This window comes from Terrapene carolina, unplaced genomic scaffold (assembly GCF_002925995.2).
Source record: "Terrapene carolina triunguis isolate 2854851 unplaced genomic scaffold, T_m_triunguis-2.0 Scaffold66, whole genome shotgun sequence".
Lineage (NCBI taxonomy): Eukaryota > Metazoa > Chordata > Testudines > Emydidae > Terrapene > Terrapene triunguis.
The window spans coordinates 33522194-33541951 of record NW_020664417.1 but is presented as its reverse complement, the minus strand read 5'-3'; the positions used below and the strand labels follow the sequence as shown (position 1 = coordinate 33541951).

At 48.9% G+C, this 19758-nt stretch overlaps 1 protein-coding gene across 1 annotated transcript in view; it reads left to right on the top strand.

The window, feature by feature from the left end:
• The window catches only part of NEK1 (NIMA related kinase 1), a 138149-nt gene that overhangs the window by 108651 nt on the left and 9740 nt on the right, over positions 1-19758 (top strand). The window contains exons 30-31 of the mRNA XM_029910695.1: positions 4566-4720; positions 12681-12892. Of these exons, the coding sequence (XP_029766555.1) occupies positions 4566-4720; positions 12681-12892 (367 nt within the window). The remainder of the gene's footprint in view (positions 1-4565; positions 4721-12680; positions 12893-19758) is intronic.

The following is a 19758-nucleotide window of genomic DNA, read 5'->3' as shown; positions in this document are numbered from 1 at the left end:
ATGCGCCGAGGTTCCTGGCTCTCTTCCTCTCTTTCCTTGAGAGGTCCAGAGTACCACTGAAGATCTTCCCTTTGACGGTGAAAAATTTTTCGCTTTCACCACGAACGACGTGCTTCACTCAATGAAGGACTCAAGGGCAACACTCCGGTCCTTAGTTCTCCAGACACCTACGACCAGGAGACGACAATATAGATATCAAACTTACCAACGCCCACGCTACCCCGCATATACACAACACTTCCATAGAGCACAGGAGCAACAACAACAGCAGCAACGCCAGAGACCGAGATTCCAGCGTCGTCGTCCCAATTCTGTGGGGGCGCCTCAACCCACTCCAACTAATAAGCAGATTTGAAGCCTTGGTCGAGGGTTTAGAAAACAGCGTTCCCACTTCAGCCAGCACACCTATTTTTGGACACCGCCTATGCCTATGACCATTCTCCCATCAATGGCAGAACATTACCTCCGACAAGTGGGTTATAGAGGTCATTACAATTGGATACGCCGTCCCCTTCCTCTCCTTGCCTCTCACCCTCCCCGTCCCTCTTCAGGGACCCTTCTCACGAGCAACTACTTCGCCAAGAAGTGCAGCATCTCCTTCAACTGGGAGCAATAGAAATTGTGCCAGAATGACACAAAGGGAAGGGTTTTTACTCCCATTATTTCTTAACAGAAAAGAAAACTGGGGGATGGCAACCAATCCTCGACCTCAGGCGGCTCAACAAATTTGTCAAAAAGTAAAAGTTCAAGATGGTTACTCTCACCACCATAATCCCAGCGCTGGAGCAGGGCGATTGGTTTTCAGCCCTCGACCTACAGGACGCCTATTTTCATGTGACTATACACCCGGCCCACAGACGCTTCCTACGTTTTACCCTTGGCTCAACACATTTCCAATACAGGGTTCTCCCCTTCGGACTGTCCACGGCCCCTTGTGTTTTTTCCAAGATCCTAGCCGTAGTCACTGCCCGCCTCAGGAAACAAGGGGTTGTAATATTTCCTTACCTCGACGATTGCCTCCTCAAAGCCTCAACGTTCGACGAAGCTCTCCGATCCACGCGGCTTACCGTCGCTTGTTTCCTATCTCTAGGCCTGCAAATAAACAAAAACAAATCCACATTATGCCCCACGCAACATCTGGAGTTCATAGGCGCATATCTCGACTCCAGGACGGGATTGGCATCTCTCCCACCCGACCGCTTCAGCTCTATAAGCCGACTGGCCACAAAACTTCGCAACAGTCCCCAGGTGACTGTCCGAGACTGTCTACAAATACTGGGTCACATGGCCTCGTGCACTTTCGTGGTCCAAAATGCACGACTCTACATGATGTGTTTCCAAGCGTGGTTGGGCACGGTTTACAGAACGAATGTGCACGTTCTAAACAAGACTCTCCATACCTTTCCGAGTCAAAGATTCTCTACTGTGGTGGACAGTTCACTCCAACCTCTGCTCTGGAGTCCCCTTTCTTCAAGAGGCTCCATCCCTCATACTGACTACCGATGCATCTCTGACAGGCTGGGGTGCACGCATGTCTCACCACACAGTCCAGGGGCTATGGTCTTCAACCGAAACCTCTCTGCACATAAATGTCCTAGAACTTCGAGCCATACGCAATGCGTACCGTCACTTCCTCCCACTAATCAGGAATCACCATGTACGCATAATGACAGACAACATTGCATGCATGTTCTATGTAAACAGGCAGGAAGGAGCTCGCTCCCACTTGCTTTGCACAGAGGCTATGAAGCTCTGGAATTGGTGCCTTGCGAACAACATCCGGGTATCAGCTGCCTATCTTCCCGGAGTGATGAACACCACAGCGGACGAACTAAGCAGACGCTTTCCCTGGGATCACGAATGGGAGATAGACGAGAGAACCATTCACAACATATTCCGCATATGGGGTCACCCAACCATAGACCTTTTTGCAACTGCGAAAAACACGAAATGTCCCGATTTTTGCTCCAGAGCGGGACTGGACAAACATTCCCTGGGAGACGCATTCATGATCCCCTGGCACCGAAACTTACTCTCTGTATTTCCCCCGATACCGGTTCTCAACAGGGTCCTGATAAAAATAAGAACAGACCGTGCCAAGGTCATCCTGATTGCCCCGGCGTGGCCCAGACAACCGTGGTTTCCGTTCCTCACCAGAATGTCGATTTGACCACCAATCTCGTTGCCTCTCATCCCGAACCTCCTATCACAACAACACGGCCGATTTCTCCACCCCAACCTGTCCATGCTTCACCTCCAAAGCATGGTTCCTACATGGTTCTCCCGAAGTGAACTAGATTGCTCTGAACAAGTTCAAAGAGTGCTCCTACATAGCAGAACACAATCTACTCGCACCACTTATCTACGAAAGTGGAAACAATTCACACATTGGTGTTCAGCTTAACAACTTTGTCCCACGTCGGTATCTCTCTCGCTCATACTTGACTACCTATTGGACCTTAAGCGATCCGGCCTTTCTTTCAGCTTCATCAGAGTCCATTTAGCTGCTATTACAACCTTTCATGGCAAAATTGATGATACCTCTGTTTTTGCTCATCCAATCACCAGGCGTTTCCTCAAGGGACTCCAAGCCCTATACCCAGACATTAAACCACCTACCATTCCATGGGACCTTCATTTAGTACTATCTTGCCTAACTCAACAACCATTTGAACCCCTAGCCACGTGCTCCCTTTTAAACTTTTTGATAAAAACAGCATTTTTAGTGGCAATTACCTCTGCCAGACGGGATGGAGAAATAGCAGCTCTTATGGCAGACCCACCATATACGCTATTTTTCAAGGACAAGGTTACCCTCAGATTGCACCCTAAATTTCTTCCAAAGGTGCATTCATCATTCTACATTAATGAGCCAATACACCTACCAACCTTTTTTCCTAAACCAACTCGTTCGAAGCCACAATGCACACATTAGATGTACGCAGGGCCTTGTCCTTCTATTTGGATAGAACCAAACCTTTTAGAAATTCTTCTAGACTCTTTTTTTGTCTCCATCACGGAGCGTTCCAAAGGGACTCCTATTTCCACCCAGAGACTTTCAAACTGCATTTCTCAGTGCATCCGATTGTGCTATCAGATGAAGAAGGTTACATCTCCAGATGGCATCAGAACTCACTCCACTAGATCTTTGGCTGCCTCTATAGCTTTCTTATGCAAAGTTCCCCTGGCTGACATCTGTAAAGCAGCCACTTGGTCCTCTGAACACACATTTGTTAAACATTATGCCCTTACTCAAGGCCCTCTCTCTGATATACGTTTGGGCAGGGCGGTACTATCTACGGTATTCCTATCAGAGCCGAAGTCCCTACCTCCTTGAGACACACTGCTTTTAAGTCACCTGGAGTGGAGCACCCACAGGAACATCTCTCTCTCTCGAAGAGGAGGTTACTCACCCTGTGCAGTAACTGACGTTCTTCGAGATGAGTGTCCCTGTGGGTGCTCTACTACCCACCCTCCTCCCCTCTACTTCGGAGTTGGGGTAGCCTATGTTGTAGAGAAGGAACTGAGGAGACGGGCCATGCATGTGTACTATTAAGCTAGACTCACAGCGGAGGGGGGGGGCAGCCTCTGCGCATGCGTGGCTGGTACGAGTACTGCTACAAAAATCTCCGAGCAAAGGCGCAGGGACGCACCAACACCTGGAGTGGAGCACCCACAGGGACACTCATCTCGAAGAACGTCAGTTACTGCACAGGGTGAGTAACCTCCTCTTTTGTTTCAAAAAGAATGTGTGTAATGTACAGTATGGTTTCTAGAAACCTAATTATCAGAACCATATCCTTCTTGTTTGAGCACAGAGCAAACAATTACTTTGTTCAATTTTTTAAAAATTTCTGTTGACAATAAAATCTGTTTTTAAACAAATAAATATTCTTTATTGTTTACCACTAACATTCCAAAACACTGCTGTCAATGAGAACCTGACTTAAATGAAACTGACTTGAAATGTACTATTAAAAAAACTGAATTGACTTGTGTTTATTTGCTTTTGCATCTCTCAGCTTAAACACCACAGATAGTGCAAAATAAACTGACATTTAAAAAAATTCTTCCAATTTTAATTATACAAGGTGGTTTTAATAAGTTAATTGAGAAATTTGTTTTGTGGAGGTGGTTTTAAGATGGTAGTGAGCTGATAATGACTTTTTTAGGAAATGTCTGTACTTGACCTAATATATGTATATATCATTTGTCCAATGTAATTAGATTTTTACCTCAGTAAAGTTCTTATTTTTTAAAAAGATAATTAGTGAGAGAATGAACAGTCTCTTATATAAAAAGAATATTAATCAGTTTACGTGTGTTCGGAGTTTCTCAGACCTTCTCAACACTTAAGGAACATTTTCCCATTTTAGTGGAAAGGCAAAACATGCAGTCTCATATGTTCCATACTTAGTTTACTAACTGTGTAGAGTTTTTTTATATAATATTTTAAATAGGGCATCAAAAAGGTATTCCTACTTTGATTTGATCTTTAATTTCCAGTTCTGTTTCTTGTTAGTTGTTGAATATCCTAATCTGAAGTTTTTTTATGACCTTTTCAGATGTTAAGAACATGTTCACTCCCAGATCTTTCCAAGTTGTACAGAACACTAGTTGATGTTCCCATTGTAGCAGATGTACAACATCAAGACAACCTTGAAATAGAGGATATGGACGATGAGCATGTCAAAGAAGGGCATTCTGATTCTGAAGACATGTAAGCATAAAATATTTATCAACTACTACAAAAAATATAAAGACCTCTTCATTTAACTGAAATACACTAGAAAATAACTATTAACCTCATCCACCTATACTTCTATTTTATCTCTTTTATTGCACCAACTTCTGTTTGTGAAAGAGAGAAGGTTTCGAGCTACAAAGAGCTCTTCCTCATGTCTGGAAAAGGTACTTAGAGTGTCACGCCTAAGTACCAGGTGGAACAGGTAGTTTAGCATAAGTAGTTAGGTGGTCCTTGAATGGTCCCTTAGAATTTGTGCTAACGACTTATGCTAAACTATCTGTTCAACCTTTTACCCAGGGTGTCTCAGCTAAATACCTTTCCCAGACATGAGGAAGAGTTCTGTGTAGCTCAAAACCTTGTCAGAAATTGGTCCAATAAAAGATATAACCTCACACACCTTGTATCTCTAATATCCTGGGACTAACATGGCTACAACAACACTGCATAAAAAAGAGAGGTATGTTTTAGTCTCTCCCATCTTAAACAAAAACCAAAACCCTACCCTTAACACCTCTTGCCTCTCCAACTACCACTCCATCTTTTTTCCTTTCATCTCTAAGCTCATTGAATGCACTGTCAGAAACTGTTTTCTGGAGTTCATCTCCTCTAGTTCATTCCTAGATGCTCTTCAGGCCCCTTGCATGTCACTAAAACCAAACTCTTGTTGACACTAATTACTCCTTTCTAGTTGAAGTTCAGAACCCAGTACTCCATCCTTGTTCTCTTTGACCTGGCAACCACCTTTGACATAATTGACCATGCTCTTCTTGAAATCTTGTCTTCCATTGATTTCCATGGCTCTGTCCTCTCCTTGTTCTTCTCCTATCTGTCTAATTGCTCCTTTAGCGTGTCCTTTGAAGGATCGCCTATACAGCTCTGTCCTTGGTTGTCTCCTCTTCTCCCTCTACACCTTATCTCTGGGTAATCTTATCTGCAAACACAAAATTCAACTACCATTTCTATGTGGAAGATTCATGGATCTACCTCTCTATTCCAGACCTGTTGCCTTCTGTCCAAACTATAATCTTTGCCTGTCTCTTTGTCCTCTCCTAGTGGATATCTAGTTGTCAGCTCAAACAGAACATGGCTGAAACAGAGTTTTTAATCTCTTCTCCTCCCAACCCTCCCACTGCAATTCTATCTGCAACTTCCTTTCTTGATCACCGTGGACAACACCAGCCGCCCGTCTATCACTCAGGTCGATAACCTAGGTGTCATCTTTGACATGGATCTCTTTGTAGGTCCGCTCACGTTATGTCTAAATCTTGTTGATTCTTTCTGCACAATGTATTTAAGATGCAGCCTTTCCTCTCCACCTACAGAGCCAAAAATCTCATCTAGGTTTCTCATCATCTTGTGTTTTGATTACTGCAACATCGTTTACTGTGGTTTTGACAAATGCAATCTTGCCCCATGCATATGCATCCCGAATGCTGCTGAAAAGATTATTCTTCCCCATTGCTTCTACTGTGTCACGCCTTCTCTTTGCATCGCTACCTTGTCTCTCCCCCTTCTCTGTTGCATAAGAACAGCCATACTGCATCAGACTAATGGTCCATCTAGCCCAATGCTAGATGCTTCAGAGGGAATGAATTGAACAGTGCAATGGAGTGATCTATCCTGTTGCCAGTCCCGGTTTCTGGTAGTCAGAAGCTTAGGGGGACACACACAACATGGAGTTGTCCCTGACCATCTTGGCTAATAGCCATTGATGGACTTATCTTCCATGAAATTGTCTAATTCTTTTTTTAACCCAGTAATACTTTTGGCCTTTACAACATCTCCTGGCAACGAGTTCCACAGGTTGACTGTGTGTTGTGTAAAGAAGTAATTCCTTTTGTTTCTTTTAAACTTGCTGCCTATTAATTTCATTGAGTGAACCCTGATTTTTGTGTTATGTAAAGGGATAAATAACACTTCCTTATTCGCTTTCTCAACATCATATCATGACTTTATACACCTCCATAATAGACTCCCCCTTAGTCATCTGTTTTCCAAGTTGAACAGTTTGTCTTTTTAATCTCTCCTTATATGGAAGCTGTTCGATACCCCTAATCTTTCTCCCCTACCCCTTCTCTGTACCTTTCCCAATTCTAACATATCTTTTTTGAGTGGAGGTGAGCAAAACTGCATGCCCTATTCAAGGTGTGGGTATACCATTGAATATGGCATATTTTCTGTTTTAGAAACCATTAGGAAATGAATACATACTAACATTGTTAGCTTTTTTTTTCACTCCTGCTGCACATTGAGCAGATGTTTCCAGAGAACTGTCCGCAATGACTCCAAGATCTTTTTCTTGAGTGGTAACAGTTAATTTAGACCCCATCACTTTGTGTGTATAGCTGGGATTATTTTTTCCAGTGTGCATTAATTTGCACATCTGCTATTTTCTTATCCGGTCACCCAGTTTTGTGAGATCCCTTTGTAATTCTTCACAGTCTGCTTTGGACTTAAGATAGTTAAGTAATTTAGTATCATCTGCAAATTTTGCCACCTGTTTACCCCTTTTTCCAGATCATTTCTTATTATGCTGAACAGCACTGGTCCCAGTCCAGATCCTTGGGGGGAACCCCACTGTTTATCTCTCTCCTCTATGAAAACTGACCATTTATTCCTACGGTTTCCTGTCTTGTAACCAATTACTGATCCAAAGATGACCTTCTTTCTTATCTTATGACTGCTTACTTTGCTTAAGAGTCTTTGGTGAGGGACCTTGTGAAGGACTTTCAGAAAATCCAAGTACCACTAAATTACCCTTGTCCACGTTTGTTGACACCATCAAAGAATTCTAACAGATTGATGAGACATGATTTCCTTTTACAAAATCCATGTTGACTGTTCCCCAACAATACTCCTGAGGGAATTCTGTGCCAAAAAATTAAAATTCTGCCACAATATTTTAAAATTCTGCATATTGAATTTGTCAAAATAACACAATGTAATCACGCCATTTTCAATTATTTGCTGACAAGTATTTTGAAATAAATTACCAAAATAATTGAAAATGGTGTGATTATATTGTTGTTTCTGTTGTTTTGACAATTAAAATATGCAGAATTTTAAATTTGTTCAATTTTTTTGGTGCAGAATTCCCTCAAGAGTACCAGGGTTCTGTGTGGCACAGTCTGGGTGGGGGGTCTGGGTGGAGGGGGAATAGGACTCTGCTGGGGAGTCCAGGTGAAGGTGGTTAGGGCTCAGTGTGGGGGGGGGGGGCTGGGGGAGCGGGGCTGAGGGTGGTCATGGTATAGCTGGTTGGGACTCAGTGGGGGGGGTCCTGGGTATGGGGAGCTCCTGATGCAGAGGCTGAGGCTCGTGGGGTGAGGATTTGGGGGGCTTGGTAGGGGGGTTCTGAGTGAGGGGGGGCTCCTGATGCAGAGGGGGCGTGAGGGGTTTCTGGGTGTGGAGGGGCTCCTGATGTGGAGGGAGCTTGGGGGGAGGGGTTCTGGGTGCGCAGCTGGGGGAGGGGTCACTGTACAAGAAGCTGTTCGCCCCCCCGATCCCAATGCTGAGCCTCCTACTGTCATCCTTCTCCTCCGCCCCCTCCTCCCCTCGCGGTGCCAAACTTCCTGCAGCCAGGGAAAGTTTCTGGGGCTTGATCTGACCAGCCCCGTCTGTTCCATGCAGGGAAGGAAGAGGGGGAGGGGGAACTCCATCTCTGTCCTCCTCTTCCTCCTTCTCCCCCACACCCCCCAGCTGGTAATGTCCCTGGATGACCAGGACCAGACCCCTCCCCGCCCGAGTGATTTACCTCTCTTCCCCAGCTGCCCGAACAGACATGTCTGTGCTAGGGATGCCAACTTTGTTTGCAGAAAACTGAATGCCCCAGCCACGCCCCTTCCCCGAGGCCCCACCCGACCCCCTCTCGGAGGCCCCGCCCATCGTTCACTCCATCCTCACTCACTCCTTCTTATTGGGCAGGAGGTTGGAGTGCAGGAAGGGGCTCTGGCCTGGGGCCGAGGGATTTGGAGTTCAGGCTGGGGCTCCAGGCTGGGGCAAGGGGTTGGGGTGCGGGCTCCGGTAGGGAGCTTGGGTGCAGTAGGGGGCTGGGCAGGGGATTCGGGCACAGGAGGGGGTTCGGGCTCCGGGTGGTGCTCACCTCAGGCAGTTCCTGAAAGTGGCGACATGTCCCTTCTGCTCCTAAGTGCAGGGGCGACGAAGGGGCTCTGCGCACCACCCCCAGCCATAGACGCAGCTCCCATTGGTCACATTCCCAGCCAATGGGAGCTTCGGAGCCAGTGCTTGCGGTGGGAGCCTCCCTGGCTATCCCTGCACCTAGGAGCCAGAGGGATATGTCACCTCTTCCAGGAGTGGCGTGGAGCCAGGTAGGGAGCCTGCTTTCACTGCAACCGGACATTTATCGGCCCGGTCAGCAATGCTGACAGGAGCCGCCAGGGTCCCTTTTCCGGGTGTTCCGGTTGAAAACTGGACATCTGGCAACCCTAGTCTGAGCTGCTGAGGAGGGATGAGTTGAGTACTGGTGCTGTTTCTCTTTGCTTCCTCACAGGAATCATTTTCTGCAAGGAAGCAAAGGGAATTTGTGGGGAGGGAGCATTTTTCTGCTGCACCATAGTGGCACAGAATTTCTCCAGGAGTACCAACAATCATGTTCAGCTATTTGTCTGATAATTTATTTGATAGTTTAAACCAATTTGCCTGGTACTGAAATTAGTCTTACTGGCCTGTAATTTCCAGGGTCACATCGGGAGCCTTTCTTAAAAAATAGACATTACATCCGGTATAGAGGCTGAGTTAAGTGGTAGGTTACATACCACAGTAAGTAGCTCTGCAGTATCATATTTGAGTTCCTTCAGAACTCTTAGGTGAATACCATGTGGTCCTGGTGACTTATTTCTGTTTAATTTTATCAATTTGTTCCAAAACCACCAACAACTCAATCTGCAACAGTTCCTCAGATTAGTCACTTAAAAAGAATGGCTCAGATATGGGAATCTCCTTCACATCCTCTGCAGTGAAGACTGATGCAAAGAATTAATTTAGCTTCTCCACAATGGTCCTGTCTTCCTTGTGTGCTCCTTTAATGGCTCCACTTATTGTTTGGTAGTCTTCGTGCTTCTGATGTACTTACAAAAACTAACAGCAAAAATATTTGTATCTTTTGCTAGTTGCTCTTCAAATTCTTTTTTGGCTTGTCTAATTATATGTTTACATTTGACTTGCCAGAGTTTGTTCCTTTCTATTTTTCTCAGTAGAATTTGACTTCCAATTTTTAAAGATAACTTTTTGTGTCTCACCACCTGATCAGTTATACAGGGTTTGTCTTCACTTACAAGGCCCTTCACAGCCTATTTCCACTCTGCCTATCATTTTTCAGTCCCTATCAAGATGTTGCCTCCTGCCTTCAATTGTCCCACTTGTTAAATTTTCAAATAAGCACCTTTGTGCTTTCTCCCATGCTGCCTCTCCATGCTTGGATGTAAACATCTGCAAAGTTACCTCAGAATCCTCCTTTGCTGTGACTCCTACAAAAAACTTAATAGTTAGGATGCTGGTGTGCTGAGACCACTGCCTATCATGCTGACCAATATTGTTTCCTTGTATTCTCTATCTGTTGTGTCTTGTTGTGACGTTTCCCTCTGGTGTTATCTGGACTAGTGATCTGATAGGTCACTCCAGTCCTTGACTCTGGGAGCCAGCCTTACCCTGCTCTGCTGTGAGAACTCCCACTCCCGGGATGTTCACACTCAGCCTCTGGCATGTAAGCTGCTCCTTGGATTGTGCAACTGAATGACATGAGCCAGTACCTCCGGTCCCAGACACAGCCCTAGGAACCTCCGTCTTGCAGTGTCCAGTTATGCCCGCTGGACTCTGCAAGCTTATATGAGTTTGTCAGTTTAACAAAGAAATTAATATGCACCAGGCTTATCCCAAGGGGAGTCTCTATCACGCTTCAAACCAAATGCACTGTTTCAGGTAGAATAAACAAACAAATTTATTAACTACAAAGATAGATTTTAAGTGATTATAAGTCAAAGCGCATAACAAGTCAGATTTGGTCAAATGAAATAAAAGCAAAACACATTCTAAGCTGATCTTAACACCTTCAATGCCCTTACAAATTTAGATGCTGGTTGCTCTTCAGCCAAGCTCTCCCCTTTGATCAGCACTTCAGTCACTTGGTGTGGTGTGTGTAGATGTAGGTGGAAGAGAAAGAGAGCATGGCAAATATCTCCCCTTTTATCATGTCCTTTCTTCCCTCTTGGCTTTGCCCCCTCCCCCTTTCAGAGTCTGGTGAGCTTTACCTCATCGCATTTCCAAACTGACCAAAGGAAGGGGGATGACTCCCTCGAGAGTCTTTTGTTGCTGCCTAAGCCAGTACCCTTTTGTTCCTGTGAGGCTGGGCTGGGTTTGTCCCATACCTGCCCTGATGAGGTGTGAACTGCCTCTCTGCTCTTGGAGAGTTTTTGCCTGGGCTTATTTTAAGCCATGAGGATACATTTTCAGCCTCATAACTACATACATGAAATTATAACCTATAACATTACTGTAACAATAATGCTCAGTGCATCATGAGCCGTCTGAAGACACCCGACATGACAAATTTTGCATTGGATACCACACAATCATTTTACAAGGATGAACATGGGGGTGTAGGGTGTTCCCCCAAAGTACAGATCATCACACTTGTCTTATACTGGGGCCATCTTTTTGTTCAGTGAGTACAGTGCCTAGCACAGTGGGATCCTGTGACTAAGGCTCCTAGGTGGTACAAATAGTAATAGAATAAACATAGCCAAGCTGCATTCCTAATTGGGGACAGTGGGTGCATGCTGGGGAAACTAATGTGCTGGCCTTTTACCTGTGGGGAACACTGTCTTCAAGAAAACCAAATGTATCAAATTGTTTCAATGAAACTTCAGTTTGAACATAAGTTATGGCAAAGCATAAAATACCACTAGAGGCTGAAGACTTGTGGAAAATATTCTGCTAAGTCTCTTACAATTTAAAAACGGTTCAATAAGTTACTGTCATGAGCTGCTTCTAAATTTAATTACTTCTATATATTTTACAGTCTAAATGTATTCTTCCAAGACTGGGGTGTTTTGTAGTGTATTATATAGATATAGAAAACAGATGTGGTACTGTCACTGCTTACCAGGTACCTTACCACCATGGCAAATTAAGTTGTACTATTACAGTGAAGGTTCACTCAGGATAAGTGTAACTCTGTATCCTGGCTTCTTCCTCAGCGAGAGACAGCTGGTTTGCCCTTCTATTTCTGAAAATGTCAGAGTAAATTCATACTTGTCCACGGGGCTCTAGGACTTGTTTGCTTCCCTTTCATCCTTACCCCAGTTTCTCACTCCAGCAAACAAACAGAGCAGTGGTACAGCAATCCTGCTTTATCCATTGCTATCTTAATTTGGGGGCAACAGTGAGAGAAACCTTTTTTTTCCCCCACTCTCCTTTTGCTTAGTGGACCAAAACTTAAGGGCTTTATTCATGAGACAGAACTAATGCCGAGCTGTTTCCCTTCTTCTCCCACACACTTCATTGTGGTGTGGGACAGGCCAAATGGAGCAACCCAAAGACCTAGCAATGCTCCATCTGCAAGATGATCCTCTCAGATGTCTCAGAATGGGAATTCTGCCATGACTGCTCCCAGCTCGAAGGGCAGGTTCTTGCTATTCATTGTATTCAAGCTGCAAAAGAGAGAGAGCCCATCAGTCTAAGTGAATGCAAGATGTTTTCTTTAAGAAAAAATGGTAATGTATCATTTGCCAGTGTCATAGTCTAACTGCCACACAAGTATAAGGTTTGGAATGACCTTTCTACCTAAGATAAGGAGGGGAAATATCACCCTCTTTCCAAGAATATGCCTAAACATTTTGGTTCAGATTTAGGGGAACTTGAGAACTGTCTGGATGGTGTTACCTTTATATATTATTTGTGTATATTTCTCTTCTCCCAGTACATTTGGTGAGGCAGATACAGACTTGCGGGCGCTTCAGGCCTCGATGGAACAGTTACTTAGGGAGCAGCCTAGTGAGGAATTCAGTGAAGAGGAGTTGTCAACCTTAAAGGCAGATACTGCAGCACGCATAACAAATGGTACAGAGCTGGATGATGAGGATGACAACAACCCCAGCAGTGAAAGTGTACTTAATGAAGAATGGCAGTCAGGTATAAACTTTGTTACTTGTAATTTCTCTTACTGATCTTAGTGATATAAATACAGAATTCAGTAACAATTCTATGAAGGGCTTTAGCATACAGTCTGTATAAAAGACATTATACAGAATTAAGCTTAATTTTATTGCAAAACTTGGAAAAATCATATTATGATTAGATTTTATTTAGGGTCATAGCATATAACCAGTGTTGAAGGGAAATGTTTAGTCTTCGGTGGACAGTGATTACAAATGAGTATGAAGTAACTTTGTTATCTAGAACTGTTACCTTCAGGAAAGGTCCAAGACTATGTACTGCTCATATAATCTTTTCCCACCTACTGTGTATGATTGTGTCACATAAATGTGAACAGGGAATATTAGCTGGTGTGACTGGAGTAAATGAGAAGCTGCATTAGGATAAAGCATACAAGAGACATGAGATTTTTCAACCTTGCCATTACTAGAAATATCTATTAATGCAGTGGAACTGAAAATATGATTTAGTTAGTTTCAGAAAATCCCATTACCTTGCTGCTTTTAGGATGTGATGTTAGCAGCATAAAATGCTGTGCTAAAGTCTTAATCTTACACTTTAGGTTCTAAAATTCTGGTTAAAAGCAGAATATTTTAGTACTGCTTAAAAAGGCAAACATGAAAATTTAGAAAGTGGTCAGAATAAATTAATGAATTTTAATGAGTTCTACGTTGTGTGGGAATATAGTATACTTTATGTAAGTGTAAAAGCATAACAGTATTCAAGAAATGAGGTTCTTCTTCGAGTGCTTGCTCATATCCATTCCAGTAGGTGTGTGCGCGCCGCGTGCACGATCGTCGGAAGATTTTTACCCTAGCAACACCCGGTGGGTCGGCTGTGGAGCCCCCTAGAGTGGCGCCGTTATGGCGCTGGATATATACCCCAGCCGACCCAGCGCCCCCTCAGTTCCTTCTTACCGCCCCTGACGGTCGTTGGAACTGTGGAGCGCGGCTTAGCTGATCTCCACACTCCCTAGCTTCTTGTTGTTGTTGTTATAGTTAGTTATATAGATAGTTATTCAAGTTAGTTAGTTAGTTAGTGTATAGTGTATATATATAGTTGTATATTGTTATCGGGGGTTTAGGGGGTGTTTTTCCCCTTTTCTCCCCCGGCGCACAGCCGGGCCCATGCCCAAGGCTCCTGGCTTTAAGCCGTGCGCGTCCTGCGGGAAGCATATGCCAACCAGCGACCCGCATAGTTCCTGCTTGAAGTGCCTTGGAGAGGCTCATCCAGCAGATAAGTGCCCTATCTGCAAGGCCTTCAAGCCAAGGACAAGAAAGGAGCGGGACTTTAGACTCCGTCAGCTCCTGATGGAGGCGGCTCTGAGTCCGGATCCTCCCTCGGCGCGCCCTGTCCCGGCACCGAGCGCTTCGGTGCGCAGCGCCCCGGCGGGCCCAACCGGTGCGGCGGAAAAGACTGCTCGGCACCGACCGACGTCGGCACCGCGCCCGCCTAAAGAACCTCGGCGCCGATCCCTTTCTCCGGGCCATAAGAAGGCCGGCAAGGCGCGGGACGTTGCTGCCGCGAAGATACCGGCTCCCCCGGTGCCGGGGGTAGAGCCGCGTCCGCAGTTGGACCGCCAAAGACAGGCGGCCACACCGTCGACTCCGGCACCGAGGCCGTTGAGTCCGGTGCGGACTGTTTCACCACCAAGGCTGGTGGTGGAACCTTGTCTCCCTTCCACCCCGGAGACCTTCGCTACGGCGAGAGACCTGATCGCCCTCACGGAGCCGGCGCCGTCACAACTCCCGGCACCGGTGGCTCCACGCGTGCTGCAGTCCAGAGGAAAGCCTGCCCTGGTGCGCCCACCGTCGCCAGCACGAGTCTCTCGGCACCGCTCCAGATCCCGGAGCAGGTCCCGACGCCGCTCTGAGTCCCGGCGCCGAATATCACCTCGGCACCGGTCGTACTCGCGGCCCAGATCCTCTTCGCGGCGCCGTTCAACATCCCGGCACCGTCGCGACGACCGGCACCGATCGGGCTCGAGACGCAGCTCCCGGCACCGGTATGAGCGCCACTCGGGCTCGAGAGGCCGCTCCCGGTACCACACCTCCTCCAGATCGTCGTCCCGTTCCAGATCGGGATCCCGGCACCGGAGGGACTACCGGCACCGATCCAGATCCCGGCACCGCTCTCCGGCACCGCACAGGGGCAGATCGCCTTACGTCCGGCACCGGTCGGCACCGTACCATCCGGTACCGACGGCGTCGGGTTCGGCACCGCCGTGGCCGTCGAGATCGGCGTCGCGATCATCTGAGGCAGTGGAGGCCGGCCACCTGCAGGAGACCGACGACCCTATGCAAGGGCCTGCGCATTGGTCCTTCTGGACTCCTTGGGCCTACCATCAGGCACAAGGAGCTCCGTTATCTGCCTCCCGCTCGGGCCGTTCGGAGCCTAGGGCCCCAGAGTCCACCATCTCCCGCCCTCCTCCAAGGGACGTGGAGGCGCCAGTGCCCGCACCAGCAGAGGCCCTGGACCTGGGGGCAGGCGATGCCCAACTCCAGGAACACCTGGAGCAGGACCAACCATTGGACCCCTTGCCACCGGGGGCATCCTCCTCGTCCTCGCCTGATGAGGCCGTAGCGGGCACATCCGCCATTGGGCCGCCTCCTATAGACCTTCGGGCTCACCAGGACCTGCTGCGCCGCATGGCTCGCAATATGGACCTCCAGGTGGAGGAGATTGCGGAGGTCCATGATCCCATCGTGCAGATCATTTCAGCGGATGCTCCATCCAGGGTGGCATTACCGCTGATCCGCACTATCCAGGCGAACGCCACCACCATCTGGCAAACCCCGGCCTCTATTCCGCCCACGGCCAGAGGGGTTGAGAGGAAGTACTTTGTGCCCTCCAAGGAACATGAGTACTTGTACACTCACCCCCAACCGTGCTCACTGGTGGTTTCATCAGTCAATGCACGGGAGCGCCATGGCCAGCAGGCTGCTGCGCCCAAATCGAAGGACGCTAAGCGCTTCGATTTGTTCGGACGCAAGGTCTATTCGGCTGGCGGACTGCAACTGCGGGCAGCGAACCAGCAGGCGCTCCTGAGCCGCTACGGATTTAATATGTGGTCCTCGATGGGGAAATTTAGAGAGCTGGTTCCCCAGGAATCGAGGGAAGAGTTCGGGGCCTTGGTAGAGGAGGGCAAGCGGGTGGCATGCACCTCCCTGCAGGCGTCCCTTGATATAGCGGACTCGGCCGCTAGGACCCTGGCGTCGGGGATAGCAATGCGCCGAATCTCCTGGCTCCAGGTGTCAGGCTTGCCACCTGAACTGCAGCAGACCCTGCAGGACCTACCGTTTGAGGGCCAGGGCCTCTTTTCGGAGAAAACAGACTCGAGGCTCCAAAATCTTAAAGATTCTCGGACAATGATGCGCTCCCTGGGGATGCATGTCCCAGGGCCTCAGCGCAGACCCTTCAGGCCCCAGCCTCAGCGGTTCTACCCTCCCCCGCCTCGTCCAAGACAGGACTTTGCTAGGAGGCGGGGTCGAGGTGGTAGGCGAAGGTCGACCGGCCCTCAACCCGGTCAGAACCAGGGCCAGCCTAGACCACCTTCAGGGCCTAGGCAAACCTTTTGAAGGTGCAGTCGAGGACGGCACCACGACCGGTACCCAGGATCCAACTCCCCCCTTCCGGGATCGCCTCTCCCGCTTCCACCATGCTTGGTCCCGTATAACCTCGGACCGTTGGGTCCTTCGCACGGTGGAGAGGGGATACGCCCTCCAGTTTTCCTCGCCCCCCCCTCCCACTTCCCCTCCCCGTCCCTCTTCAGGGACCCTTCTCACGAGCAACTCCTTACACAGGAGGTTTTTGGGCTCCTCGCTATGGGGGCCATAGAGGAGGTTCCATCGGAGCTAAGGGGCAGGGGGTTTTACTCCCGCTACTTCCTGATACCCAAGGCAAAAGGGGGTCTACGGCCCATCTTAGACTTGCGCGGACTCAACAGATTCATAGTAAAGTTGAAGTTCCGCATGGTGTCATTGGGGACCATCATCCCTTCACTGGATCCTGGAGACTGGTTCGCCGCCCTCGACATGAAGGACGCTTATTTCCACATAGCAATTTATCCGCCCCACAGACGTTTCCTGCGATTTGTGGTAAACAGCGTGCACTACCAATTCGCAGTCCTTCCCTTCGGCTTGTCCTCGGCTCCCAGGGTGTTCACAAAGTGTCTGGCAGTCGTCGCGGCCTTCCTTCGTCGACAAGGGATACAGCTGTTCCCGTACTTGGACGACTGGCTGGTACGCGGCCGCACCAGAGACCAAGTGCAGGCTCATGTCCGCATAGTGACACACACCTTCCACGAGCTGGGCATTCTACTCAACAGAGAGAAGTCCACTCTAGTACCAACTCAGAGGATAGAGTTCATTGGAGCAATCCTGGACTCCAGACGTGCCCGAGCCATCCTGCCAGACAGCCGATTTCATACCATCTCAAGCGTCATTCAAGGACTCAGGGCCTTTCCAATTACCACCATAAGAACATGCCTTGTCCTTTTGGGCCACATGGCCTCGTGTACATACGTAACCAGGCACGCCAGACTGCGACTTCGCCCACTGCAGGCTTGGGTGTCATCGGTCTACCATCCTCATCGAGACGACCTGAACATGGTGGTCACGGTTCCGGCCTCGGTCTTGGCCTCTCTCGCCTGGTGGACGGATCGCACTGCGGTCTGTGCAGGAGTGCCCTTTCACGCCCCACAGCCCTCCCTCCACCTAGTTACGGACGCTTCATCTCTAGGCTGGGGCGCTCACCTGGGGGAGCACCATACCCAAGGCCTGTGGTCCGCGTCCCAACTAGCCCTGCACATCAACGTCCGAGAGCTGATGGCGGTGCGCCTGGCTTGCCAGGCTTTCCTCAACTTCCTACAGGGCCGTTGCGTGCTGATTCTCAACGACAACACCACGGCCATGTTTTACATCAACAAGCAAGGCGGAGCTCGCTCATCTCCCCTATGCCAAGAGGCCATTCGCCTGTGGGACTTCTGCATCGCCCACTCGATTCATCTCACGGCGTCATTCCTGCCTGGAGTCCAGAATACGCTGGCGGACCGTCTCAGCAGGTCCTTCCAGACGCACGAGTGGTCGATTCGCCCGGACATCATCTATTCCGTCTTCCAAAGGTGGGGGTTTCCCCAGATCGACCTGTTCGCATCTCGGGCCAACAGGAAGTGCCAGGCATTCTGCTCCCTACACGGGCGAGCCCCGGGCTCTCTGTCGGACGCCTTCCTTCTAACGTGGAAAGACCATCTGTTCTACGCCTTTCCTCCATTCCCGCTGGTCCACAGGGTGCTGCTCAAGATCCGCAGGGACCATGCACGGGTAATTCTAGTCGCTCCCGCTTGGCCGAGACAGCACTGGTACACCACACTGCTGGAACTGTCAGTACAGAGACCGATCACGCTCCCCTTGAGTCCGGATCTCATCTCTCAGGACCACGGCCGGCTGTATCACCCCGACCTGCAGTCGCTCCACCTCACAGCGTGGATGCTTCATGGTTGAGTCGCTCAGAGCGGCAATGCTCGCAGGCTGTCCAACAGGTCCTGCTGGGAAGTAGAAAGCCCTCTACGCGGACCACTTATTTAGCCAAGTGGAATAGGTTCTCCTGTTGGTGTGAGCAACGAGCTACGTCTCCCTCGCAGGCTCCTATCCCCTTGATACTGGAATACCTCCTGTCCCTAAGACAGCAAGGCTTGGCGACATCCTCAATCAAGGTTCACCTCGCCGCTATTTCCGCTTTCCACCCAGGAGAACTCACGTCCTCGGTCTTCTCTAACCCGATGGTCATTAGATTCCTCAAGGGCTTAGACCGGCTGTACCCACAGCAACGACAGCCGGTTCCGACGTGGAACCTCAACCTCGTCCTCTCCAGGCTCACAGGGCCTCCGTTTGAACCATTGGCGACCTGCTCACTCCTGTACTTGTCCTGGAAGACAGCCTTCCTCGTAGCCATCACCTCAGCACGACGCGTCTCGGAACTCAGGGCGCTGACATCCAAGCCCCCTTATACGATGTTCCACAAGGACAAGGTGCAGCTTCGCCCCCATCCTGCCTTTCTTCCGAAGGTGGTGTCACCTTTCTACGTAAACCAAGATATATTTCTCCCGGTCTTCCATCCGAAACCGCACGCTACTCGTCAAGACCAGCGTTTACATTCTTTGGACGTTCGCAGGGCCCTGGCTTTCTATATTGACCGGACAAAGCCATTTAGGAAAACGACGCAACTCTTCGTTGCGGTGGCCGACCGGATGAAAGGATTACCGGTCTCTTCACAGTGCCTGTCCTCTTGGATTACGTCCTGCATTCGTGCTTGCTACGACCTGGCCGGTGTACCGACGCCACACCCCACTGCTCATTCCACGAGGGCCCAGGCCTCCTCGACTGCCTTCCTGGCTCAAGTGCCGATCCAGGACATTTGTAGAGCTGCAGTGTGGTCATCGGTCCACACATTTGCTACTCACTATGCGCTGGTGCAACAATCCAGAGACGATGCTGCTTTCGGGTCAGCGGTTCTGCACACAGCAATGTCTCACTCCGACCCCGCCACCTAGGTGGGGCTTGGGAGTCACCTACTGGAATGGATATGAGCAAGCACTCGAAGAAGAAAAGACGGTTACTCACCGTTGTAACTGTTGTTCTTCGAGATGTGTTGCTCATATCCATTCCAAACCCGCCCCCCTTCCCCACTGTCGGAGTAGCCGGCAAGAAGGAACTGAGGGGGCGCTGGGTCGGCTGGGGTATATATCCAGCGCCATAACGGCGCCACTCTAGGGGGCTCCACAGCCGACCCACCGGGTGTTGCTAGGGTAAAAATCTTCCGACGATCGTGCACGCGGCGCACAC